This window comes from Manis pentadactyla, chromosome 5 (genome assembly GCF_030020395.1).
Source record: "Manis pentadactyla isolate mManPen7 chromosome 5, mManPen7.hap1, whole genome shotgun sequence".
Taxonomy (NCBI): Eukaryota; Metazoa; Chordata; class Mammalia; order Pholidota; family Manidae; genus Manis; species Manis pentadactyla.
The window spans coordinates 106,685,736-106,712,335 of record NC_080023.1 but is presented as its reverse complement, the minus strand read 5'-3'; the positions used below and the strand labels follow the sequence as shown (position 1 = coordinate 106,712,335).

Here is a 26,600-nt window from a genome sequence, read left to right as displayed (position 1 = left end):
GCGACCCAGAGGGAATGTGCCCCTGGAGTTGGCAATACAGTCACCCTGTGGAAAGGACGAGAAAGAGCTGAAATAAATATTTGATAAGAGATGTAAATGTAAATTTTTGGCAAAAAATGCAGAAAAAGCCTCTTTTGTTAATTACCAAGCCAAACAATCCCTAAGTGATTGAGGGTGTCACCTCCTTCGGCCCCTCCCCAGTCATTCCCAAGGTGTGGACTGCCTAGGCTGCTTCTGCACCTAACATGAACTGAGTGACGTTAATAAGCAGGACTATATCCCCTTTTATTAGAAGAGTAGAGCTCATTGAGAAGTGTGTTTTAACTTCTGTAAATACACAAAGAAAAGTAGTGTAGGTTTCCTACCAAAAACAACTCCAGCACTCGGCCATGTCAATCAAAAGAGAAACTGAAGAAGAAAACTCAAAGGAAACCCCCCTGTAAACCCAAAGGGAAGATTCAGTGTACACAACAGATGCTGGACAACTGTTGATCTTCTTCAAAATCCGATTAGTGAAATTCTTTAGAATATTTATAAGCCAGTATATATGCTATAGAAGTTTGTTTCATACAAATGTTTCAGTCACCTTTTTAATAAAGACAAGGAAATAATCCTGGGAGAAGATCCAACTCAGCAATCTGCACTTTCTAATTTTGAAACCATTACAGTGCAAGTAAAAATTCCCCCAGAGCCCGGACACCATTTGACTCATTTATAGATCAGTAATTGAGAAACTCTTGATATCAGAAAAAAATATATTATCTCCAACTCAAGGTTTAGCCAACCATTTTCAGAGTAGTTAATTTTTATTTATTTGTTTGCTCTCTAGCAGTACTTATAAAAGTCTTGAAAAGGCTGGACAAGAAAACTGCTGATGGAGCCAGAAGACACCACCCACGTGCTTTGTTTCTAAGAATTCCTGCCTAAACTGGGCCTGTACCTGGGCCAGACAGCTGCACTCTCTTAGCAAGGCCTGCTTCCTGAACGCATTAACTTATCTTATAAAGTCCTACTGGAACGTTTGCATCAGCATGTCCTCATCGCTGGCAGGGTGGGAAAGCGCCAGCACATACATGTACCCCCACCTAGGAGAACAGAACCAAGTCTGCCTTTCTCCTCTTCCTGGGGACTCCACAGAGTTTGGAGCTCAGCACAGTGGCCCAGACAAATCCGTGTTCTTCCTGTAGCCACTCCAGCTCCTTGGCTGCAATGCTCCACATCTCCCGTGAAGTCCAGGAGTGGGAAGGGCCTGCAGAGACCGAGGCTGAGGGCGGCTGTTTTCTCCAGTCCCAGGAGCTTCCACCCTGCCGCCTCCCCTAGGCTAGGGGGAAAAACCCGGAGTAGGAGGGGAAAAAAGGCATCTTTTCCTCAGCACAGCACAGAGCAGCTGAATCACTTTTGACAAACCTTATGGACCCTATAGCTACTGACTAGAGGGGGTGAGGCTCGGTACTGGGTGTGGAGAGAACTCAGAAAAATTTGATATACCTCTTACCCTTAAGTTATCAATAAACTGGCTAGACAGATAAAACAAATACACATGGGAATGATATGTTTCTCTGATTCATAGATGCCATTTATGGAAAGACAAACTATCAAGTAATAATTTCTGAGGTTTCAGCTAAACGCCTCAAGTGTATGCAGTGACTGTAAGATGGAATCTGACTTGGGAGATACAAACATGTGCAGAAAAGGAGCAGCTCCTGGGCAGAGGAGATGTGATGGTGGCTGAACCGGAACGATGCTCCGGCTCCTGACAGCGCCGCGCCCGCTGCCGCCCACACGTTCTCTCATTTCATTTCCATACCAATCCCTGTGATAGTGTAATTCCCGTTTTTGCAAGTAAGGAAATCAAGAGACAGATGTTAAGCCACTTCCTCAGGTCGGAAAGCTGGTTAAGTTAGGGAGCTGGCCTTAGAGACCAAGCATGAGAAACAATAGGGAGCAGTGGTTTGCAGGCAGCTTCTGGGGTTAGAGGCCTGACTGTCATACTTGCCAGCCAAGGCATATTACATAATCTCTCTGTGCTTAGTTTCCATATCTGTAAAATGGGAACTAATAATAGTAATTACCTTAGGGGGGTGTTTCCCCCGCCAGCTTATAAGTATAATTGACAAAATGGTGATATATTTAAAATGTCAAATATGGTGCCTTGATACACATATACATTGTGAATGGATTCTCTCCCTCAAGTTCATTAACTCATTCATCACTTCACACATCTGCCTTTGTGTGTGTGTGTGTGTGTGAGAACACTAAAGTTCTACTCCCATCAAATTCAGCTATACAACAGTGTTAACAACTGTAGTCACCTTATTATGCAGTAGATTCTCAGACCTTATTCATCTTATAACTGAAAGTTTGCCCCCTTTTACCAACCTCTCCCTTTTTCTCCTACCCCCAGCCCCTAGCAACTACCTTTCTACTTCCTGTTTCTATAAACTTGATTTTGATTTTTAAGATTCCATATGTAAGTGATATCATGCAGTATTTATCTCTGTCTGGCTTATTTTAGCATAATGCCCTCGAGATTCATCCATGTAATTACAAATGGCAGGATTTCCCCCCTTTCTAAAGACTGAATAGCACTCCATTGTATGTATGTATCTGTGGATTTGTTTTTAAGTTTAAATATTATGATCACTAACTGTGCTTAGCAAGTGCCTGGTATACACATTGAAAATGCACAACGAATGTAAGCTGTTACTGTTTTATTATTCTAAAGGTGATGCAGAAAAATGCTTTACCAATACTTGATAATAAACAGGCAAATTATGTGGGGGATGGGGATCAGATTCAAAAGTTCATATTTTACTAGAAGTTTTGTTCTGTTAAAAGTAAACTATGTAATCAGTCCTTGCCAGCTTTCATGAAACTCTCATCACCAAAAAGACAGAGGAAACAACAAAGGAACTTCTATTCTTGACTTAATCCTGACGAAAAAGAACTCGATGGCTATTGTGTAATTTCCAGGAAACTAGAGAAAAAATGACTGCGTCATTCTGGGTCAAACAGAGGAAAGGGACGATTAGGCTGAGCTGACGTGAGTCCTGGACTTTGGAAAACAGGCTTTAGAAAGTTTAGAAAAATGATAGGTATGCTCCCATTGGCCAAAAATATGATTCACAAGAAAGGAAAATTCTGAAAAAAAAACCCCAAAGCAAAAAACACCACTGTGTCAGGTCAAACATTCCCAAACGACTCCTGTGAAAAAGAGCAGGTGGCGGCTGCCACAGAGAAACTTCTCTGAATTGTTCACATTTCCACAGGATGTGTGTAAAAGGCCTAAGGATGTATGCTCAGGGAGGGCATGCCCTGTGCTCACGGTCCAGACTGGGAGAGAGGTGGGAAGGGCAGGCCAATGTGCTCTCCTTAGGGATGAGGCCTGGGTCACACTTCACATATATTATTTCATTTCATCCTTCACAGCCCAAAAGGTGGACTTACGAGTTTTGTGTTTCAAAGTGTGATATTGTGACATGATAAAAAAATATGTATTTGGTCATTGTTCCTGGTTCTTGGACAATAGCTCCTAAAACTCTGGTAACTTCCTGAGCAGCTTTTGTTATTCATAATGAGCCCCTTCAAACATACCTGAATTTATGCTAATGAGGTGAGTCCTGGTGGCCCTCAGACAGCTTCAGAATGCGCGCTGGTAACCAGAGAAACCTACTGTGTAATTAGCAGGTCAGAACTTTTCAGCTCCGATCCGGGGCCTCTGGGGAGTAGAAAGAGGCTGGAAATGGAGTTAATCAGCAATGGCCAATGGTTTAGTCAATCATGTCTACATAATGGTACCTCCATTACCTCCATAAACCCCCAAAATGATGGAATTCAGAGAGCTTCAATGGAATTCAGGGGAGCCTACACAGGTACCAGGAGGGTGGCTCACCGGGAGAGAGCATAGAAGATCCGGGCTGCTTCCCCATTCCTCGCCCTGTGCACCTCTTCCATTTGTCTGTTCCTGAGTTGTATCCTTTATAATAAACCAGTTATAGTTAAGTAAAGTGCCTTCCTGAGTTCTGTGAGCTATTTTAGCAAATTATCGAATCTGAAGAGGGGGTTGTGGGTACCTCTGATTTGTAGAGTCAGTCAGAAATTCAAGCGACCCAGACTTTGCAGTTGGCATCTGAAGTGGGGGACAATCTAATGGGAAGAACCCTTGAACTGTAGGATTTGTAACTCCTGATAGTGTCAGAATTTAGTTGACTCATAGACACTCTGTTGGTATCAGCAGAGAATTGCTGGGTTTCACATTTGGTGTCAGAAATATTCTGTGGGTAAAAACAGGACTTACTAGGACAGATGAAGAAATTTATATTGGAGAGGTTGGGTGGCTTGCCAGGGATTACAGCGTGTGGATAATAGAACTGGGGTTCAAACTCAGAACTGTCAGAATGTGAGTCTAAGCTCTCTACTCCACTGCTGCCTACCTCCTCCCCAGCAGGATAACTTTGATAGTGAATGTTTGGATTAGGGGACAGGAGTGCCTTTGGTGCTGCGTAGAGAATTTGGTCCTCCTACTTGGATAGTATTATCTTCACATGCTATGGACTCTCAAGGATGCTCTGGGCAGGCCTAGAAGGCTGAGAGCCAAGGTCACCGAGCTGAGGGCTGCTCCCACGAGTATGCCAGTGTCGTGGTGCTGCAGGCTCGAGACTAGGGCCTGGCCTTTGCTCCCTTCTCATCATTTCTGTTCCCACCACAATGTCACCTGACCTAACTCTGATCATTTCCCCCCAATGATCAGGGTAATCTTTGTCAAGAAAAGATCTTATATAATCCTAAGCCTACACACAGAGGCATTATGAAAACTGCTATTGAATGACTAGATGTGACGCTGAATAAACAAGTTAGTGTGCAATTTAATTTTGGGAGTGGCTGCTCATCACATAAAGGTCAAGACTGCCTCATACAGCAAAATAAACTCTCTTTTGCCAAGCCCTGCCCATCTGATACCCATCTCATTCTGTATTGGGTAGATTTCTTTTATCTGTCTTTTTCAAGACTCTGTAGCAATCTTTTTTCCAATCTTCAAAACCTTTGTGTTGTTCCATTCCCTCTGCAGTATAATGGAAGCAATGGTCTGGTTTCCAGCTATAACTATCCAGTATGGGTCAGCTGCTATGAAGACCAGGCTGTGAACAGCTGGGGTCATTTTTTGGGTGTACTCACAGAGGACAGGTTCAAATGCTGGATATGGGAGGAAGGACAGAATTTTGCTACTTGAGATTCCAATAATCCTCAGCCATGAATCCCAAATTAGTATGAAACTAGGAGATAAATCCATATAAGGAAAGGCTATAAATGCAATTAACTAAAGGTTTAAACCTGTCCAAAATCCAAGAACAGGCCTAGGTAGAAACCCCTGGGGAAGTCCAGCCAGGTAGATGGTGGCATAGGGAATCTGGCAGCTGGCACAGGGCCTCAGCCAGGGGGAGCACTCAGTTGAAGGATGGGAAAGCCAATCATTGAGAGATCAGGGTAACGAGCAGGAATTGAGTCCCTTGGAAAAGAGGGGGACCTAGTCATAAGAAAAGGGATGAATGTCAACACAATATACCGATTAGAACTGCTAACCCAGAGTCCTAACTGTTCCATCTACTCAAAGACTGGGCTGGGAACTTAGAGGTGTGAACCTCAGTTAGGTGAGACATAAAATTTAGAGGATTACAGGAGTGAGAGCACAGTAGATTATTATGTCAGAAACCATTGCCAGGATAAGGTTTACTCTGGTGGCAATATTTATCCTTACATTTTACCTTATGTAAGGTAGTTATTATTTTGTTTATGAGCAATATCTATAATGTTGTTCTTTCAAACATAGCACTCTTTGGTATTACTAAAATACATCTCTGGGCGAGCTCAGCACCGGGCAGTATGCAATTAACTAAAGGTTTAAACCTGTCCAAAATCCAAGAACAGGCACTTTCAAAAAAGGAAAATAGGTGCTCTGTGGGAGCTGCCACTCAACCAGGAAGAAAGCACAAATTAAACAGTAGAATGACAATGCAAGGACATGTGGTAAGTGCCCAAACGGATGGTATAGATTACACAGGAGGTCATGGAAAGCAGAGGGCACTGAAGGGTGGCAGAGTGAGAACAGTTTCAGGCGGGGTTTGTGCTGGGTGCTGAAGGCTTTAGCTCAGCAGAGCAGGACAGAGGGGCACGGTGACTGCAAGGACACTGTGGTGGCAGAAACATGGAATGTGAGGGGCAGGACAAAGATGAGCCTTCTTGTTGCAGTGCTGGGCACGCTGGAAGAGTGTGGATTGTTAGGAAGCGGCCAGGTGATTCCAGCCTGAAGACCTGGACTTTCTTGGAAGGCAGGGTACCCACTGGAGGTGACTACAGACTCCAGATCATGTGCAGGGGAGGACCAGAGGCAGGGAGGCCAGGGTGCTGGCTAAACCCGGGATGACAGAAACTGGGCTCAGCCAGAAGCAGAGGGAATAGAAAGGATGGAAGGAATGGCCCAAGAGACACAAAACTTTGTTTTTTTTTAAAATAAAAATGGTCCAAGACAGTGATTGTAATGGGGTTTGTGGGGGGACTTGGTGAAAGGGGGAGTCTAGTAAACATAATGTTCCTCATGTAATTGTAGATTAATGATACCAAAATTAAAAAAAAAACGGTCCAAGATCCACCACTTGAGAGTGATAACTGCTGTTCACACCTTGGTATATATTTTCCAAAACTCTTTTTGTCATTCATAACACTTCCTTCGTTTGAATCCTAGCTCTGCTAGGAAACTAGCTGTGTTAGTTATTTCGCTTTTGGAGTCTCTTTGATTTCACTTTCCCCAGCTGTACATGGGCAAATAATCTGCCTTATTGAAAAGAAATTGGACAATCTGTATACATGCACTTAGAATAGGGTTTGCACAGAGGGAACACTCAATCACTGCCTGGCTATTAGTATGTAACTCTATCGTGTTCTTTTTAAATGTTCACACAGCATAGATATACCATAATTTACTCAGCCATTCCCTAACTGATCTACCTTCAGGATGCTTCTAGTTTTTTGTTGTTACTGTTTTTTGCTAGTACAAACAATGTTGCCATAAGCAGCTTTGTACCTCTAGCTTTTAAAAACTCATGTTATAGATTCCAGAAAGAGAGAGGCTGACACATTTTGACTGTTGATAGATGTTGCATGATAGAAAGGATATATAGAATTGAGCAGCTGCTTTAAAGAGGAGAATGAATCAAAGTTGGTTTAAAGATCTGTAATCAATATTGTATTTGTAATCAAATAAAAAGACTTTCAAAGAATGCAGTCTACCCCGCACTCCCCAGCCTGTGTAACTCTTCTGGAGAGTTCCAATGATCTTTCTATGCTTTCTTTCATGTACAATGGTTAAGCCAGCAAAGCCAAAACGAATAAAAAACTTTGAGAACTGTGCACTCTACGTGCACAATTAAAATAACAATCTTCTCTTCCAAATGCTGTGGATGTTAACAGTCAAGCATGGTATGGAATTGTGTCCTCCCAAAAAAGCCATGTTGGAATTCTATCCTCCAGTACCTCAGAATGTGACCTCATTTGGAGCAAGGGGCTTGAGAGAGATAATCAAGTTCAAATTAAGGCATTAAAGTGGTTCTCTGTCCAAGATGACCAGTATCTTATAACAAGGGGAAAGGTTGTCACAGAGGCAGCATAGAAGACGATGTGAAGAGACACGGAAAAGACAGTGTCTCCACGGCCAGCAGAGAGGCCTGGGGCTGATGCTTCCCTTGCAGAGCACCAGAAGGAATGGGCTCCGCTGACACCCTCACCTGGGATTACCGGCCTCCAGGACTCCGAGGCCTGGGGTGTCTGTTGTTCCAGTCACCCGCGGGGTGACCCCAAGGAAACTGATATATGGGTCATGTTTGTTTCAATGTGCTGTGTGTTAACTGGATTAATCAAGATCCTTGATTCATGACACATTGTCATTATTGGGCTGTGAATGTTCAGCTTAAATTGAGTTATTTATTTATTTTTAATAACGTAATTGACATCTCTGAACCCATGCCCCAAACCAAAACTAGGACAAGAAAATAACTCACACCTTATCACATGCTTCCCACCGACAGTACCCTGTCCTCCCCACTATCATCTGGAATCCTGAACGCATCATTTCCTTGCTTTCCTTTCTATATAGTTTTACTGTTTTCCTAAACCGTGCATATTTGAAAAGTTGTAGTTGCTATAAGCCACACAAAGGATATATCATGTAGCATACAAAATTTTGGAACTTTCTTTTTTACCCACTACATATTGCTAAGATTATCTATCTTGCTGCATGTTACCGTACCTCATTTGTTATGTTACTTCGCTGTTTTGTAATGAAATGTCCTGATATCACGACTACTCTTTAGAAATGTGTTTATATTCTCACCCTTCCTTACCCCATTGTTCCTACTATTGTATCTTGGAGGCCTGACAGAGACCATGTACTTCAGGAAGGAGTTTCTCAGGTCACATGCCATGAGCATTTGGGGGGCTCACAGCTGCAAGGATCTTCCGGCCTCATTATTCATCATATCTTTGTTCATTGTGACTTTCAAAAATTGATCCACAATAGCCATGAGGACCTATTTCTTAAAATGAAGCACTTCCCTTTGGTCATTGACTGAGAGGATAGAATAGTTCAGTGACTCATGATTTCAAAGGGTGAGTAAAGGGAAATGTTAATGTGAGTCAGAATTTACCCAATCGTTTTGAGTAAATAACCCCAAAATAGTCTTTTTCCCCCTCAGGTTCCTGAATGACAGCAGTATGGCAATACTTTCCTTAGGGAAGTGGTGTGGTTTAGCAGGAACAGGATGGCTCCAGCAGGCAGAAGACCTGTCCCTACCTCTTACTTTGTGACCTTGGACAAGTCACTAAATTAAATGGTGCTTAGAGATACCTTTCAATGCTAAGATCACAGACCCTTCTGCCTACCTTCTCTATTCATATAAAACTAAACCCATCTTTAGTTTTTAAAATTTCTAAGTAGGGCCTATGGAACCAGCCTGATGTTTCCTACTAGAGTACAATTTTGGGGAAACAAGGACTGGTCGCTGCATAGCACCCATGTTTGGTCATGGGCTCAGTCCCCACACCCAGAGCTGCATGATCAGAGCCGCACTGGAGCTGCCGCAGGAGCTTCTGGGGATGGATCTCCTGGGGGAAGGCAGTTCCTGTTCCACATTCTTTCGCTCTTCTGGCTTCTCTGGGAACCACAGGTTATTATTTGTGCTTCTTGATACTTTTCTAAGTGCTATGTACAGCACATTTTCAAAGGTAGAAAACCGAGGGAGTTGGAGATGGAGCGGGAAGAAAGAGTGGAAGAAGAAAGTCCAACCGTTGCAAACATGAACATAAAATGACCTTTTATGTGCCATACATTAGGGGTTTGGCAGAAACGGTTCATTATTTAGTGGAGGTATTTGAAATGTAGAATTTGCTTGGTTGGTCGATTAATCCCACTTACGGTGGTGAAAGTATTCCATGACATGAAAGGATTTATTTGTTTGCTAATCTGCTTCAGATTCCAGAGGCCTTGTTACAAAACAAGCAGGTGGAGGAGAAGGAAAGGATCAGAAAGAAGAAAGTTTTCATTTCCCATTTCTACTTTAAGTTTTTTTAGGCCAAGGCCTAGGAGGACTCCTAAAATGCTACAGAATCTATTCCATACATACAGCATGTGTCACTAACAATATGGACAAAGTAGAGGATTTGCGGTTGTTTGATTTTGATTGGGTTTTGTTTCTTTTACATGGTTAATGTGATCATTCTCTGAAAACACACAAGCAAGAATATATTACTTCTGCTGTTTCAAATTTCAGGTTTAAAGCACTTGTGGGAAGTGAGAAGCAAATGAAGGATGTGCTTGTTTCCTAACAAGTTTGACCCTTCATCACTAGATTTATTGGGTGCACCAATCAATAACTATTTGAACTTAGAGCAGTCTCCTTTCTTCCAATTATTTAAACCCCTTCCCTTCAAATGAAAACAAACATTTGCTTTACTGTTGCTTTCTTCCTCGTGGATGGACTGCACAGTGCAATTGCCAAACATCCTCCTAATCTCTTTTTCAAAGACTGTAGCCTTCCCTGAGCAAAGCAGGCATTTTGTTTTGTTCCACAGCACCTTGACAATGCCGAGAAAACATAATCCTGTACTTAGAATAGAAGCTCAGATTTGCTGTTCCATTACCCAGTGGCCTAAGCATTTGTATTAAGACAGTTAAGCTTTTTTCAGTGAGGCATTTCCTTCCTTACCTTCCTCACAGAAAGTTCTGCTTTATTTTTAGTAATATCCTGGCTCCTGGTGTTGTGTTTGTGCCCATAATCCCTTCACAATAACGCATAGCCCTCTGGTGGCAGCTTCTCTTCAAGGAGCCCAAAGGCCTTTACAAACATTAATTAGTTCTCACAGCACCCCTGTGAGATGGGCGAGTATTCATCCCAAACGATATATTATTGTCCACATTTTGTGATTTTTTGCCAGAATTCTTTTGCCTTCTCCCCACCATGTGCTTCCTAATGGCATTCACCCTGAGTTCACGGGGGCTGGCCAGTTCAGTCCAAAGTACAGGAACCAACTGGCAGCCCAAGGAAATACCAGAGAAGGACGTGGACTGAGGCATACAGTTGGCTGGCCAGCATGGGGCAGGGAGTGTGAAGTCCTCCCCAGTTCCCACCTGCTCTGATGCACCAGGAGCGGGAGAGGTGACAAGGGCACATGGATCTTCTCACTGAGGCCAGGCAAGCACCTGACACTGGGTGACAGTGACAGACAACTTTCTGTGACCCTCCTGAGCTGCTGGGCCATTTCCAGGGCTGGCAAGCTCTGTGATGAGGAGCTCTGACCCACCCTGAGAAGTGGAAAGTACCAGTCACCTAGGAAGCCATGGGAAAACTCCCTACTGTTCCTTTTGGGTTAGTACAACCTGGCTCTGGACTAAAACTTCACTGCTATGTTGTTGCAGGTATACCAACATTTTGTAAGAAAACCTACCAAAACCCTCAACATTTTACAAAAGTGTGGGTCTGGGTAACTTACAAAATGCTTGAAAATGTGTGTTAATATTTCTTTACCTACTTGAATGATTCCCCCAACTTCTCACATTTACCAGTTATTTTATTACTAAAATGGGAGCTGTGTGGAGGAATGAAGTGGTGAATTGTGAAAGGGAAGCCCAGGAGACATGGGACCAGATTTGTCTCGTGACTGAACCTCGGAAAGCTTCGTAGGAACAGTTGAAATGGCTAATGATTGGCCTTCACTGCTCAGCAGCAGGCTCTCTTGCTTTCATTCAACCACTCTCATCAAGTTTTCTGGAGAATTCTTAATGAGAAGTTACAGGGAGGGGGCAAAGCACAGAGGCCTCAAAAACATTTCTGTGGAAATATGTAAATAAAAAAGGATGTTATTTTTCTTAATTTGACACAGAAGCCAAATGATTCTCCTTCACTTACAGTAGAAATTGGGGATTAAATTTGAACTGGTTTTAGGCTTTTACACAGTAAAATAAAATTGAGTGAAACTATAAAAATGATCTAAATTTGAAAGAACATGTAAGAATTTGATCAATGGCAGGAAATTGTACATTAATTTCTTGACCACTGACCTCAGTGGTGCCCTGCCATCTTCTACATTTCAATAGGCTATTTACTCCTGCTTTTTAGACCTGCAAAGCCTCCTCCTCCGTCCCCACACTCATCTGAGAGCGGAGAGTTTTATTTCATTAGGAAAAAGTGTTCTAGGCTTCTACCAAATTTCTCCATCAGCTGTCCAGAACCATGTACTTTGCCTTTCCCTCTGTAACCACAGAGGACCTTTGGATAGTCTTATGCGAGGCCAAACCTGCCCCAAGCCCTGGTCCTGCAATCTTTCCTGGCTCTGCCACAGATTCAGGTCTGGATCTCGAGCTAGACTCCTTGTGTTTATTATGACAGGGAAGCTCTGGCATCTTAACCTTATTAAACCAAGACCACCATTGGGACCTCTTCAGACAATCAGCCAAGTACATTCCACAGTATTTAGGACATTTCAGGCAAATACCAAACTGCTGGTGGACATCCTAGAGAGGGAGAGAGAGTGAGAGCAGAAATACTTTTGGCTAAAGGAATTCCAAAAGATTAAAAATGAGGGAAGCTCTGCAGACCATCACACTCAGAACACCCTTCTGGCTTCCCATTGCAATGATAAAAGCTGTTGGGCAAATGTAGAAGCATTGTTTGGGAATGGTGGAAAACAAAGTTGTACAATTATGGTGGAGCCAGGTTATACAACTTATTTTCAGATCTTGCTATTGCTGAGTTTATTTTTATTTATTTGTTCATGTCATGAGAACCTCCAGAAAAGATTTTGACCATATGCATTTTAAAGACAGTATTTGAATAACTGATGAGATTCAGGAAAAAAGTACTTTCCTATAATAAATGGGAATATATATTTTTTCTATATTAAAATCACCACCAGTAATAATTATGGCAGTCATACAGATAATGTGGTTGGAATTTATCTGACAATCTTTTTCTGAAGTACGGGAAAGATCAAATAGGATTCTGATACTAATTCTGATGCGCAGGTTTTTTCCCCCAAATACCAAGCAATTAACTCAATTTAATTCAATTCTGACACTGTCTACCTGGAGATAGATCCCACAGGTTAAGGGCTCAGTCCTATCAGACTACCTTTTGTACCCCCAACTTCAGGTGCAAAGTCCAGTTTGTTATCTGTGCTTCTGACCAGCTACAGATCAGAGGTTCCCAAACCCCCTCCTTGGGTTTTGATTACTATGCTAGAACAGTTCACAGAACCCAGCACACATTTTACTTACTAGGTCACTGGTTTATAATAAAAGGATATGAGTTGGGTATGTGATAAAAGGATGTAACTCTGATGGATTAACTCCTTGACTTTTCTAGCTTCCAGAGACTGCCTGTGTTCCTGGACTCCTGGCCTGTTCCTCCATCTTCAAAGCCAGCAGTGCAGCATTTTCAAATTTCTGTGACCTCTCCTTCTCTGATTCTCCCACTTCCCTTTCCTTCTTAAGGGCCCTTATGATTACATTGGGACTACTCAGAAAACCCAGGATACTCTCATCCCCGGAACCTTAATCACATCTGCAACATCTGTTGCCACATAAGGTAACATGATGTTTACAGTTTCTGAAGATGAGGATGAGGACATCTTTGTGTGTGCTGCGGGGAAGGGAAGCATTTATTCTGTTCACTTCACGAAATATTTGTTTTGGATTTTGTTCTCCAAAGAATGAGCTGTTGGATCAATCATTTCTCGTTTTAATTTTACCTTTTATATTTTCTTGAGGTTAATTTTAGAGTTTTTTACTTTTTGAGAGAATGCTTAATTTGGTTAGTCTTATTCTGTTAATCAAAGTGTGTAGGTCTATAAATTATCCTCTATGTGGAGTGTTAATTATATCCCATATATTTTGATTTCCTCTTTGATATTATTTCAAACTGAATTTTGAACTTCTAAGCAGTTTTCATTTTTATTGTCATTTCTATATTTCTTATTTTTAGTTTGTCACATGGTGGTTATAGAGGATATTCTGCACCATTCCTTTGCAAATATATTGTAGTTGTGTTTGTATTTATGCATTATATAATCTCTATATGTACATTGCATAATAAGAGCATGAAACAATGTGCATTCTGTGTAGTATATATCTAAGTTATTTAGATTCTCTATATCTTGGAGATAATTACTGGATCAGTTTATAAAGAGCTTCTTTGTTTTTTACAGCATTGTAATATCCAGTGTATGGATGGATCATAATTTAACTAATCCCTATTGATAGATTTTTTCTATCAATTGATAGAATTGTTCTATCAATATTAGCTCTTACAATAAGGTTGTAATGGCCACTTTACTATTATATAGTAAATAATATGCCATTTTCTATCTGTGGGAATATATATGTGGAATAAATTATAAATAAATCCTTTTCCTTAGCTCTGTTTCCCTTGAATCTTATTCAATTGTTTTATTGTCTCCTGAATCACACTGCCTGTATTTTCTTAACAAAGACTTCAAAGCAGTTATGGTCTAACATTTTCTTCTCTATCCTCAGGACTGTTCCTCCACCAGGTGCAGTTTTGTATTTTGGGACTTTGTTTCTCCACACTCCCAACACTTCTCCCCAGATTTTTGGCATAGCTTCCCTTCTATTTGCATCTGGCATATTTCAATCTGTGATTATTCCTGGCCCCCAACTAACATTTTTACTATTAGGATTATGCTGGTGCAAATAGTATTTTAATTGTTGTGGGCTTATGATAAATGTATAAACATATTATATATCAGTTCCCTTCTCACTTCACTGTATTTGACTGACTTTAAATATGCATGCTTTTCACATTTTAATGTTTCTGGAATCAGATTTAATAATATTGAGATCACAGTAATTTATCTTTTTCCCAAAAGTAGATGTTTTAAAATTAGTAGTCTTATAACTTACGGTGTCTTGTATTTCCTATCACATCACATGTGTTCTCAAGCAAAGTATGTGCTGAACTTTCTGGATTCTTTTTAAGTTTGTCTAAAATGTATGTACCTGACACAGGCCTTTGGAGCCTTTGAAATGTTTTAACATGGGGTTGATCTGTTCTAGTTACAGCTAGATGAATTCTATTTTTCTATTTTTGTTTTCTTGTCTTCTCTTTAGGTTTTGTTGTATAGTGTGTAAGTCTGACACTAACCATTTTTCCAGAAATGTTTACCCCTAAACCTTGAAAGAGGTGTCTGCAAATTTTCCAATGATTTTATAAGCCATTTAAAACCCTGTAACATATCTCTTTCTGTCTAAATATATGGAGTGAATTCTGTTCCCCAAAATATATGGGCTATTGGGCATATTATTTGACACAGACATTAGGTTAAAAGCCTGCCCATGCTCACAACTGCTACCATGAAAACTTGATGGAAGGAAAGCAAATCAATTTAGAACATTGAATTTCTATGTGGGCTGTATTTGGAAACTACTGTCAAGTCAATCCATGTATCATTTCAAAGGGTGCCTTAGTTGGTGTTCATCCTTCAAGGAAGTGCTCAGAAACATGACAAAATGGACCAAGACTCTAACAAATTCACATTCAGAAACTTAAGTAACAAAGGCCAGGCAAATCACCTTATTCTATTTTTACAGCAACTTTTCTGTAGCTTTCTCCTGATTAGGATAAATTAAATATACAGTCAAGTTTGGTTTCACTATAAATTCTGTAACTATTTTTTCCTAAGTAGAAAACCTATACATTATTTTTAAAACCTGTTTAACACATTAAAATAAATATTAACACAGAATCAAGCTCAGTCAGGGTTGTCAGTATTAAGTTTATAAATACACTTTCTTGGTCATGAAGAAGGAAAAGTTAGAAGCCATTCTATGCTTTGATGTTAAAAGGAAATATTAATTCCACTGTTCAAACTAACATCTCTTGGAACGCTAAAAAAGTCAATGTGAATATCCCTGAAACCCTCAAAAAATCCAGATCAAAACTAACTTTTGACCAAATAGATGCCAAAAAAGCAAAGGACAGGACCCTAAGCATTTTCTTTCTTTGCTGCACTTAAGTTTTCCATGAACTGTACTGTGGATTCAATGATAAGTAAACCCAAATAATAGGACTACACAGACTGTTTTAAGTCCATAAACATGAGACTCTGGAATCAGAAAACCCTCATGGAGATGAAGCTGGGCTGAAGTGTTATTAGTGACACCTGACCTGCTCTTTTATGTAAATCAGATTTTTACTGGTACTGTTGTATAAAGGGCACAATCTTCAAATAAAGGAATATTGTTGCCTTCTTTAATGGGAATAATTAGCTACCTAAAGATGTAAAAAATAATTGGTTTGTGACAGACTAAAGATGCAGTACTCTAAAATCTCTTTAAATTCTTAACTCCCAACTCCTTGTACCATCACAGTGCCATGGAAACAGATGTCTGACTCCCAGCTTCCGTTTCTCCCACCCCACTGCAAGACATGTATCACTCTAAATACTTGCATCAAAAAATTTCTCCCAACTTGTTTCCCGGGTTCTAAAAGCCTGATATCTTATCTGCCATCTTACACTGTATGCCATCATACCATACTCCGGATTTTCAAGACACAGGTGGTTGTGGGCACTGCGGACTCTAGCTGAAGTCCATGAATGGAACACGGCTGCAGATGCATGTCACCCTTGCATGGTAATGTGTCGTTAAGGCTTATCTTTTCAACGTGATCATGAAATACTCAGGCAGACAAAAGGTGTGGACTGTACCACAGTAACACCTGCATTCCCATCACCCAGCTGAAGATAGGGAACATTTCAATATTTCTCCTTTGAGGAAATTCAGTTATTTGTTGCTTTTCACTTCCATTCATATAGCTTTTACCATACACGTCCCCATAAGCAACATATATTATTTTTCATGGTGTACTTTAAATATTGTAAGGATTCTTTTGAAATGTTTTTGCTTTTGACATTCATCTGTTTTACCTGTAGCTGTATTTTTACTGCCATAAGTACTGCATTGCATGAGTATCCCATAGAAATCCATTCTCTTGCTGACACTGAGGTTGTTTCAAGTTTCTTACTAATTAGAAACAACAGAGCTATGATTTCCTTACTATCTCATTTGAAAAAAACTTTTGCTGAGATACATACTAAGGAGAACTGTTGGATTACAGGGTCTTCAATGTTACTAGGTATGTTAGTTACTTTCCAAAGTGGCTGCACCAATTTAATGGCTGGAGTAACATTATTTCCCTCCAACTACAGCAACCACATCACCTCAAGGATATTTCTAGCTTGGATCCATGCTTTTATGTTAATTTCTACATTTTGAGCTACTGTCTAACAAAGGTCGTGTGAATTCAAACTCTGAAGCCATGGTCGGGTTGGGTAAGTGCACAGAATTCTCAGAGGGGCCTCTTTTTTCTTTTAACCTGAAGGACGGACCAAATCAACAGAGACTCCTTGAGGTCTCCCCAGCCAGGGTGAGAATTTTTCTATTGTGCTTACACTTCAAGGTCTTGGTCTTTATGATTTGGACATTATGTCTGAGGCTCAGTTATAATGTCCTATGTCATATGGGCCTGAACATCTAAATTCCTTGACTGCGACTGTCACCCTCCTCCCCCTCCCCACCATCCAGTGCCCAGCCTGAACAGTCAGTTCAAGCTTACTGTTCTGGTTTTTATTTTACTGGAAATGGGGTTTCTTTAATTTTTCTGCTTAGGCCTCTTATTTTCTTGTGCTTTCAGCACTTACAGGGAAGAAGTTACAGTCTTCTGACAACAAAAGGGAAAACGGAAGGCACAAAAGTAATTCTGGGGCTCAAGTTTTTTCAATACGTAAGCCTTATTTTCTAAATCGGCAGCGTCTTATCAGAACTTTCTGAGTGAAGGAAAAGTTCTACTATCTATTCTAATATGGCAGGCACTTGTCACATGTGGCTATTAAACCCTTGAAATGTGGCTAATGCCTTAAGGATTATATTTTTAATATCATATAGTTTTCATTAATTAAAATTTAAACTTAAATAGCCACATATTTGACAGCACAGTTCTAAACAGTAGTACTATTCTTCATCCTTGGGTGGTTTTATGTATTTAATAAACCAATGTAGTCTGGGAAGAAAAGCCTGGCAAATCCACTTCTGACAGTCAAAGGGTGAAATAGTTGATAAATGACTTCAGATTATCTGCCACCACAAAACTGTATAGCCCTGTTATTTTGAATAATCAGGTATTTCTTGCCTGACTTGTCTTTCTGGGAATTTTCTAAGATCTATGGTGAGCAGGTTTAAGCACACATTCTTTCCATTGCCAGCTTCTGAAATGGAAGTCAGATAATCAATCTCTAACAGCTTTTTCAAGGATACTTAGAGAGTATGAAAGTGTCAAGAATTTCCAAGAGTAAATAAATTAAGAGCATAAATACATGTTTTAGAATGCAACGTAAGACAATAGGAGTATGAGTAAGAGTACAATTTGGCTTATCTTGGAACTGAAAAACTTTATTGGTAACCTGAAAATGTGTACAAGTTAAAACTTGAGCTTCATGTGATTTACTTAGAGCATTAAAAAAAAAAAAATAAAGAAAGTAAGTCTACCATTCTGGGCCTGGTCTGGGCTTATATTTCCAAATTTTTAAACTTTCAAAGGGCATTACAGTATACGAAATAACTCTTCTTTTTTTTAAATTGCCTTAAGCACAGGTTAAGAAGGCTAAAGCAAAAATGTAAGTGTGAATTAGAAAATGAAAACAAATACATATCTGGAAACAAGGCCCATAAGCCTGGCTGGCACATTTGGTCATTTTATTGGCTAGCCTTCAAAAATAAAGATTTGTAAGTTTTTCTTTTTACCATGCATTCATCCATGTTCATTTTCTATGTTCTTGCATAAAACTAATGCTCACAGGTTGAGCAGTTAGGAATGCACTGAGATGGATTCTGTGTTGAGAAAAGCATTTCATGGGATGAATGATCCAGGTCAAAAACAAAAAGCAAAAAGTTTGCTTTTTAAAACAACACACATTTCCAGATAAACTGATTTAAACTCCTGTCTAGAGATTTTCATGGATATTTTCCAGTATTCATATGATTTTAAATGCCTAGAAGCACTGAAGCCCCTCAATTCCCATCAACATATTTCAGGTATTTTGCTTATTAATTTTTTTACACTCTCAAGACAAAACAAAAAACAAAAAACAAAAAACAAGAAGTCTTTGCTAGAAAGCTATTTTAGCATAACGAATACGTATCTTCTCAGAGTGTATGTAGTCCACTCTTCTCCTGATAATCTTCATAGAAACATCTCAACGACTCAGGAATTCTGGGTGTCACAGTGCTTAAGGCTTGAGTAAAATGTTTTCTCATAATGCATTTGGCTTGAATGTCCTCTTCCAGAGCCAGAAGGGCTGCCTCTTTACAAACAGCTGTAATCTGAAACAAAACAAGCAGATGAAAACAAAACACAAAACAAAAAAGAAAAGAGGAGTGAGAAAACAATTGTTTTTTTTGAACTGTAGTATTTCAAACATTCATCCATGGTAAGTTCTTTAACTATAAGCACACTTTATCTTCACGAGTTTTTCCACTTAAGTTTTTAAAAGGATAAAAAGTAATCACCTTCATTCCAAAACAACATCTTAAGTACTCAGAACCCAGAGTACCAAAAAGATATGTAAGACATGGCATTTGCCCTTAAGGAGCTTACAATTGTAAAGGCAGAACAGACGTGCAGCTACACACTCCTATTCTAACGCAGGACGACAAAGGGGGCGCGTGTATGTGCGGTGGGGGCAGGTGGGAACCATGTGATGGGGGTGCAGAGGCTATTACTCTGATAGAGAGTGAGGTCCTGCTCATCAGCACACCTTGTCACAGCATAGAATTTCCACATTCCTTTCAACCTTTGATGTATTACTGACATGTAAAAGCATTTCTGTACGTGCATCTCTTTAATGAGTTCTTAAATCTTGGGACTATCAGATAGAGTTGTCTCCGTTTACTTTGGGGAGCTGCATTAGAACAGAGAACTGAATTCTATTTACTCAGCGAGGAAAGCTGGAAGAATTGAAAAGGACCTGGGGTGAGAATGGAGTGGATGCAGAGGGAAGGAGGTGGGACTGGTGGTAGGAAACACGGAAGGGGAGGAAGGTTCAAGTCTTGAATATTGAAATGTGTTTTTAAGCTCTTTGGACTTCAGACAGCGGAAGCAGGCTGATGCCAGTGTCATTCTAAAGACACATTATGTGGTGAAAAGAGCTTGTGGGATGAAAAGAGATATTGTGATTTTCAGGGCAACAGGGAAAAAACAGTGACTGATACCGACTGCACCTTTCTATCGGTAAATGAAAGGGCCAGCTGAAACACATTTGTCCAGCCATTCAGCATATTTTCTCTGTTTGTTCACTTACTGAAAAGAGTTCCTCTGCTTATGCTGGGCTAATGGCTGCCAAAGCAGTTTAGTAGCTTTTTAGGGGATTTAGCAGCATGTTTAGGGAGCTTTAAAAAAAACACGCATAGATTGAGATGGCTTTGTCAATTTACGACAATGTAACTATTAATTCTGGGCTGCATTAATGAGCCGTGGAGTTGACTACAGTGGTTATGCATGTTAATGCTTTCCAAAAAGAATGGCTACCAGCTTGGTGAAGGAAAAAACAAAACTTGTAGGAATGAGTAACACAAATTCATCACATATTCTGGTGCAAAAAGAGTCAGTCTGAAACAAGATGTGATAATTAATAAGCAAAGTAAAAGCACATGAAATGCCAACACGACAAACTAGCTATCCAGCGTGTTCCGAAGGGATCTTGGGGACCTCTGTGCAGGCAGGTGAAGGAACCATGCAGGGACAGCTTCAGCTCTTCCCTTCCCTCCATCTGAGCAGCACTTCTTTGATCTGTATAAGAATTTGAAGCAATGGTAGCAAGGCTAAAAAGTTTGAAGAAGAATCACTGGAAGGGGCAGAGAGGACTCAGCTTCCTGCTAGCCTAGCTCTCCCTCTGGCAGTACAGGGAATATTTCCGATGTGTGGCTCCTTCCTCAGGCTGAGTGGGGTAGAGAAGTCACCACACTTGAGCCAGTGTCATGCCTTGCCCATTTCATAACTGAGACTTTCCTCAGAGAATGGACCCAGTGCAGAATGCCAGCAGTTATTTACTGACAGGTGCCCCCAGGTTCTGTACAATGTGGTCATCCTGCTAATAGGGGACAGTGCAAAGTCTGAAGGGCGCGTGGCAAACGAAGTGGTCAGATGAGCATGTGTAAAGTGGTGGCAGGCAGTGGGTGGGATTATGGAGAGGCAATGGCAAGGCTGTTGGACTCTCTCAAAGCTGCCTGGATTTGGTTCGACATGGCCAGATGGTAGGTAGGTGGCCAATCATGCCAACACATTGGAGAAAGTGAACCAAAAGTCCAGTGCGTCTCATCTCTCAGTCCCCAGTAACCAAGTGGGAGAAGAAGAGATGATGACACTCCTCCAACACTGAGGTCTCAGGCAGCCTACTGCAGCAAGGCAGAGACATACAGATCGCGGCCAGTGACAGGTCACTGAGGCTTTGAAGGCTGTCCTTAAGGGGAGCTTTCCTGAGCAATTCCTCTTTGAAGATTAACTTTCTTTCCTTCATATCTGCATCTGTAGATTTTTCTCTAAGCTATAAATTATTTTTTGGCCTTGTGTGGTAGGTTCCACCAGCAGCAATAGAGGGGGCACTTGGGGATGAGATGTGGCCAGAGCAGTAACAGCCACTTGACAGCATGTTTGTAATGCGGGGCCTCTAGTATGTTTACATTTGAGAGTAATTCCCCTCCTATACTTAGTATTGGTATGACAACAATTCCATCTAACCTGGAGAATAAAATCGTGAGATATAGGAAACTTGGACAGAGTTTTGACTAGAGCACAGAGAAGTGTTTGGATTAGATAGAGATGATCTGTAGAGCCTTTAAGAGACAATGGCTAAGGGAACCGAGCAGCTGAATGAATACTGGTACTCAAGCACCTGGAGGGAGGTGCCTTCCTCCATGCAGAAGGGGTGCAATTGTCTGCACTTCCAGGGTGGAAGAAGGACTGCCTAAATTTAACATTTGATTTGCTGAAGGTTATCCTGCTTCTTTTTATTTGTAAATGATACGCTGAAGAAACCAGCCAATTAGGCAATCCTTTCTGACACTTTTTATTTTCCTATCGTAACTGCTTAGGAATATACAACTAGTAACTGAGACAAAATAGGATCCTACTACTACCTAACCAGTCACTCTTTCATCCATCAGCACCTGACGAATGGCTACTCTGTGCAACAACTAGAGGAGGCCAGGGGGAAGACCAAGGGATACCAGAGACATGGTGCCTGCCTATGGGAGCCCCCGGACCAGCAGGAGATGGACACCAGTTAACTGCCATGTGTGCCAGGGTATTAGAGGTACTGTCAGCAAGACAAAGGGAAAAATGCTTTGATATGGAAGAAGGAAAAAAATTACTGCTTCATAAACCAAAGTGGGAAAGACATAATTTACATATATACACAGGAAAGAAAAGGGTGTTACGACAGAAGGAATACAGTGAGCAAAGCAACAGCAAGGGGGTAAGAAGAGACCAGGAGTCACAGTGATCTAGCCTCAGCAGCCAAAATGGAGAATTCAAATAAAAAAAAGAGCAATTCTATCAACAAAGTGTCACTAAAAATAATAGTGAGTTTTCAGAAGTCACATGGGCCATAATGACAGTGAAGGCTAGTCAATGACAGTCATCTCTAAAGCACTAAACCCAATTCACAAGCAACTGATAGGCCCTAACTCCTAAAGGTTCCTTTTAAAAATTTTCCCACATGGAAGTGCTTCTTAGTAGAAATTTCAAAGGAAAATCACACACTGGATTATTAAGTGCTTCTCTCCTAACCCAAATTAAAAGACAGGCTGGAAAACAGAAGTATTCTTAGAAGGCCATGTGACGAGGGTTGCTGCTGCTTGCTCTGGGGCCACTTGCTTTGGCAGGAGTTCCCAGACACCATACTTCCCAAGCAAAGTACAGCTTGCCAGCTTGTGCTCACGCCCAGTGCTAGCGTTCCCAACATATTAGTGTCTTTCCAGAGGAAGAAGTATTTCATGATCAAATAAGTTTTAGGTAAGAGTTGATATACTATTTCCCATGATGTAGAGTAGAATTGTAAAGACTTTTGTGAAGGCTCGCAATGATGACCTGTTTAATTTTCTTTACCCCAGTGTTTCCCACACAACTCTCTGCCTGCTCTGTTTCTGGCAGAACACCTATAAATGGCTATCTTTAGGGTTACTGGTGATTCCAGCCCACACTCTTGGGGGTGCTGACCTACACCAAACAACTCAATTAAGGGACAATATGTCTCTCACCTGTCATATTCTTTTTCTTTTTGCTCTCCCCTATTCCAGCGCAGGGGAAAAGGGAAAGGGCTAAGCAAGCTGACCAGAAGAGACGGGAGGAGGCGCAGGGTGTTTGAAGGGGTCAGGGGGCAGCAGCCAGAGCATACACTTGTGCTCTCAAGACATAAATAGTCGATACAAGTTTGTTGAATTGAACTGAACAGCCCCTTAATTATAAACACATTTTCAAAAAGTGTGGCTATATGCATCTTTCTTATATTTGGCCAATATCCTAGAATATATTTAGTTCTGTTTCATAAGACACAGACTTTGTCAGATATAACTTAAATTTTTGGAATGGTAAAGCCAGTAACACAAATTGTTTAACTCTGTGGTATCTGTTCATCTTAAGCAATGTTTCAGTCTAGGGCACTACTTTGAATCTAGTTCTTTCCTAAGTAGCAATATAAATTAGAAATCTTAGCAAGAATACAGGTATGCCTGTGTTATTCTGAAGGATGTAACTGAGGAAGATTCCCCCCAAATTTCTGACAATGCAGTGTTATATACTGGTTTATAGGACTGAAACAGAAGCTTTCTTAAAGAAAAATGTACAATTGGTGATTTATTGTCTCACTTGATGAACGTAACCTGGCATCAATTAATTGCTGAGGGATTTCCTCTTCTGTACTGAGATCTGGAAAGCTGAGGTCTTTTCAGAAAAATTCCAAAATATACATCATTTTGGGGAATGAGTAATACTATAGAAACTGAGAAGGGCCTTCATTTTAAACCAGGACCTTCCTCCTAACTATCTCTAAAGTTTGCAAGAAAATCCAGTGAGATATAAGTGTAGGTATGTACACGTCTCTAAGTACATAGAGGGGCTCACCATTCTGTTGGCATCACATTCAAAACCAGACAGAGTCTGGGACTGTTTCAGTGATGAGGGAATTCAGCTGAATTTTTCCCATGAGGCCACAGAAGAACCTCACTGAGAACTATGGATGAACAGACATATCTGAATCACAGACTATTTGAAACATTAACCCATTTAAAAAGAAAACTCTTGGCACTTGAGAGCCTTAATACCTTTGGCAAAAAAGGATTTTGGAAGCTTTCCACTAATCCCTTCACCATCTTGTCCTTTTCCCTCACAGGTTGCTTTTGCCATTAGGCTGTTAGAGCAAAACTGTTGTGGCCGGCTCTGTAATGCTGAGAGTAGGTATTGTGTGCTCTTTCATTTCTGACTAAAAATTGATACCCAAACTTTTAAAATATGTTATGTGCCTTGATGCAAAGGTGAAAGTAGTATCTGTGTGGGGAAATGAGAAAACAAGAGACGAGCAAAGGAGGCCCAAGATCTCCCTGTCAGAGCTAGACTGGACATGTTGTTGTTACAGTGGCCATGACATGCATATATTTGGTGCCATGTCACACAAATTCTCTTTCCATTTGTTCAGCAGTACTAATAATCTATCCAATCTTAAAAACAATGTAAAATAAGCAGGAGCTCTTTGTGAAAGATTCAGGCATATCTGAGATGAGTTCCTAAGACGTAAGAAAGGAATAGATTGTTAATGAAAATGTTCAGAAATTCTCAAAGTCACTGAAGAAAATAATTATTTTCAAATGCAGGAAAAAAGTAACTCAGCAATGAAAGCAAAGGAATAGAGGAGTATGAGTTTTCATATATGCTTGCCCTCTGACAGAGCAGTGCCTTTAGAACAACAATACAGCAATAACTGGATTATGTGAGACAACTCCACTGGGGAGGGGTGCGGGGAAGCAACTTCCCAGGGTGAGAAGGCTCTTGACCATTGAACCTTGGGAAATCTAATTACCTCACTTTTAAATGCAAAAGGGCAAAAGAGGCAATTGTGCAGAACTCTGAATGCCATGAAGAATAAGAACAATGTCTTACTTCACTGTGGAAAAAAAAAATGAAACCTTTTCTACATAGCCTACAGTTCTTTCCCCCAATCCACGAGACAAGAAGAGTTTAAACAGGTGGCTCAGCTTAGTAAAATAGAAACAGGTGTATTGTGAAAATTAAAACCAACATGGCTTCTAAGCAGACAGTAGTCATTTTTTAAAATGATGTGATAAAGAAGTAAGTCAGGGCAAAGACAGTTTACCAAAAACTAATCAACAGGAAGGAAAACCTGAAAAGCTTGGGTACTCTGTCCCTCCTGTGCTCTACCCTTGTTCCTGTTCTTTTCAGTTTCACAGTAGCCCCGCAATTCTTTTCTGGTGTATGGATAGATAAGGAGTCCGAGAGTAAATTTAAGCACAAGCACTTCTGTTTCTGATAAAGCCTGGGTAGCATCTACACTTCTTTTCAATTGACTGTAAACAGATTTTACCATGATGACAACATGAAAACACACTCATGAGTGGCCTGTGAGGCTGGGAAAGGGATGCCGACATTCTCACGTAACCCATGAGCTTCTAACTACGTCAGAGATTATCTGTACCCTCCAAGAAAGCTGGAAGGGTAGCAAAGTTCTGAAGGTGGCTTAAACAACCAGCTGAGGTTCTGCCTGGTTCGGTTCCCGTCACCAAACCCTGCACGCGGTGTCGGATTTGTGGACAAAAGAAAAAGAAGTCAGCAATTTTAAATGTGCCAGAAGAGGGGGCTTATGGATGGGGTGACCTTAGATGCTGAGAAAAGTGGCTCTGGATAGCTAATTCACAGACCTACTTTTATCAGCACACGGCAGGGTTGCTTTAAACTTCTCGGGGAAGCTACAACTGCATCCCTGACCGTTAAGACTAGGAGGATATAGCCATGTAGCTACTTCTTGCACGAGTAGGTGAGCTGCATAGTAGAGAGTAGAATATTTGGAAGGACGCAGCCAAGAAGGGAGACGCCCCAAGTCTTTTCCCGGGCAGCTGGACGCTGCATCCACGCAGAGGCAGAGCTCTTCCTCGGGCCTGCCGCTCCCGCTGTTTGGCATGAAGAAAGCGCGCCTTCCAGTGAGGCCTAAATGTGCTTTTCAGCTTCTTTGTATTTCAAGTGTACTAAATAACTTTAAAGAATCCACCAAAAGAAATGGGCTGCAGTGCTTTAAAATGTCTTAGGTATTTTCAAGAAAGTGGTTTTGTTAAAAGCATCTTCTGTCTGGAACACCTGTGACCTGTTGAGCTTAATTGGGCTGCAGCTGGCGCTGATTGTGGCGCAGCCGCGGGCGGCGGGCGGGAACATTGTGTGCGCGCCGCTCCCCGCCCCCTCGCTTTTCTTTTCACTTTCACAGCCCCGCGACCTCCTTCCCCTGTGTGTCTGAGGGATTAGAACTCAGTAGAGAGTGGTGTCCTGCTGTTTGCGAATAGCAAGCACTGGAGGTGCTTCAGGGAGGAGGCTACCTGGGAGATTATGTGTTGTGCGGATGCCCAGGGCCCTTTCTCGCCAGCCCTATTGAGACGTGCTGAAAGGTGGCTGAATGGCCGCGCGGGAAAGATGTGATTGAAGGGAGCGCAGCAGGCTCCCAGCCACAGAGCAGCAGATGTAAGTCGAACTGTCACAGGCACGAAGGATGAAGGTACCCCAAACGCTGAGATAGGAGCTCACAGCGTAACACAGAGACAGGAATTTGGGGGGAAGCAGGCCGCACTTTGCTAAAAGTCCTTTAAAATGCCCTAAGTGGTAAAGCTACATAGACTAAGTGAGGATTTTGGAGGACAAATATCAGATTTAAGAAATTGCCAACTCAGGCTAAATTCTCTTGGATTGTCTGCAAAATAAACTTTACCTAGA

General features: G+C 41.1%; 1 protein-coding gene and 1 long non-coding RNA gene across 7 annotated transcripts in view; both read right to left on the bottom strand.

The window, feature by feature from the left end:
• LOC130683842 (uncharacterized) overlaps positions 1-5,813 on the bottom strand; it is a 38,392-nt gene extending 32,579 nt beyond the window's left edge. The window contains exons 1-2 of one of the 2 annotated variants that reach the window (XR_008997851.1): positions 3,808-5,813; positions 3,595-3,718 (exon numbers count right to left, since the gene is read on the bottom strand). This is a non-coding gene — a long non-coding RNA (uncharacterized LOC130683842). Of the gene's footprint in view, positions 1-3,594 lie in introns of both variants that reach the window. The other variant, XR_008997850.1, reaches the window with a different exon arrangement.
• A 12,176-nt stretch (positions 5,814-17,989) lies between these two features.
• Positions 17,990-26,600, bottom strand: part of AFG2A (AFG2 AAA ATPase homolog A) — a 383,456-nt gene continuing 374,845 nt past the window's right edge. For all 5 annotated transcript variants that reach the window (XM_036922969.2, XM_057502600.1, XM_057502602.1 and 2 more), the window contains one exon: positions 17,990-18,940. In XM_036922969.2, the coding sequence (XP_036778864.1) occupies positions 18,764-18,940 (177 nt within the window). In that variant the 3' untranslated portion in view covers positions 17,990-18,763. The remainder of the gene's footprint in view (positions 18,941-26,600) is intronic.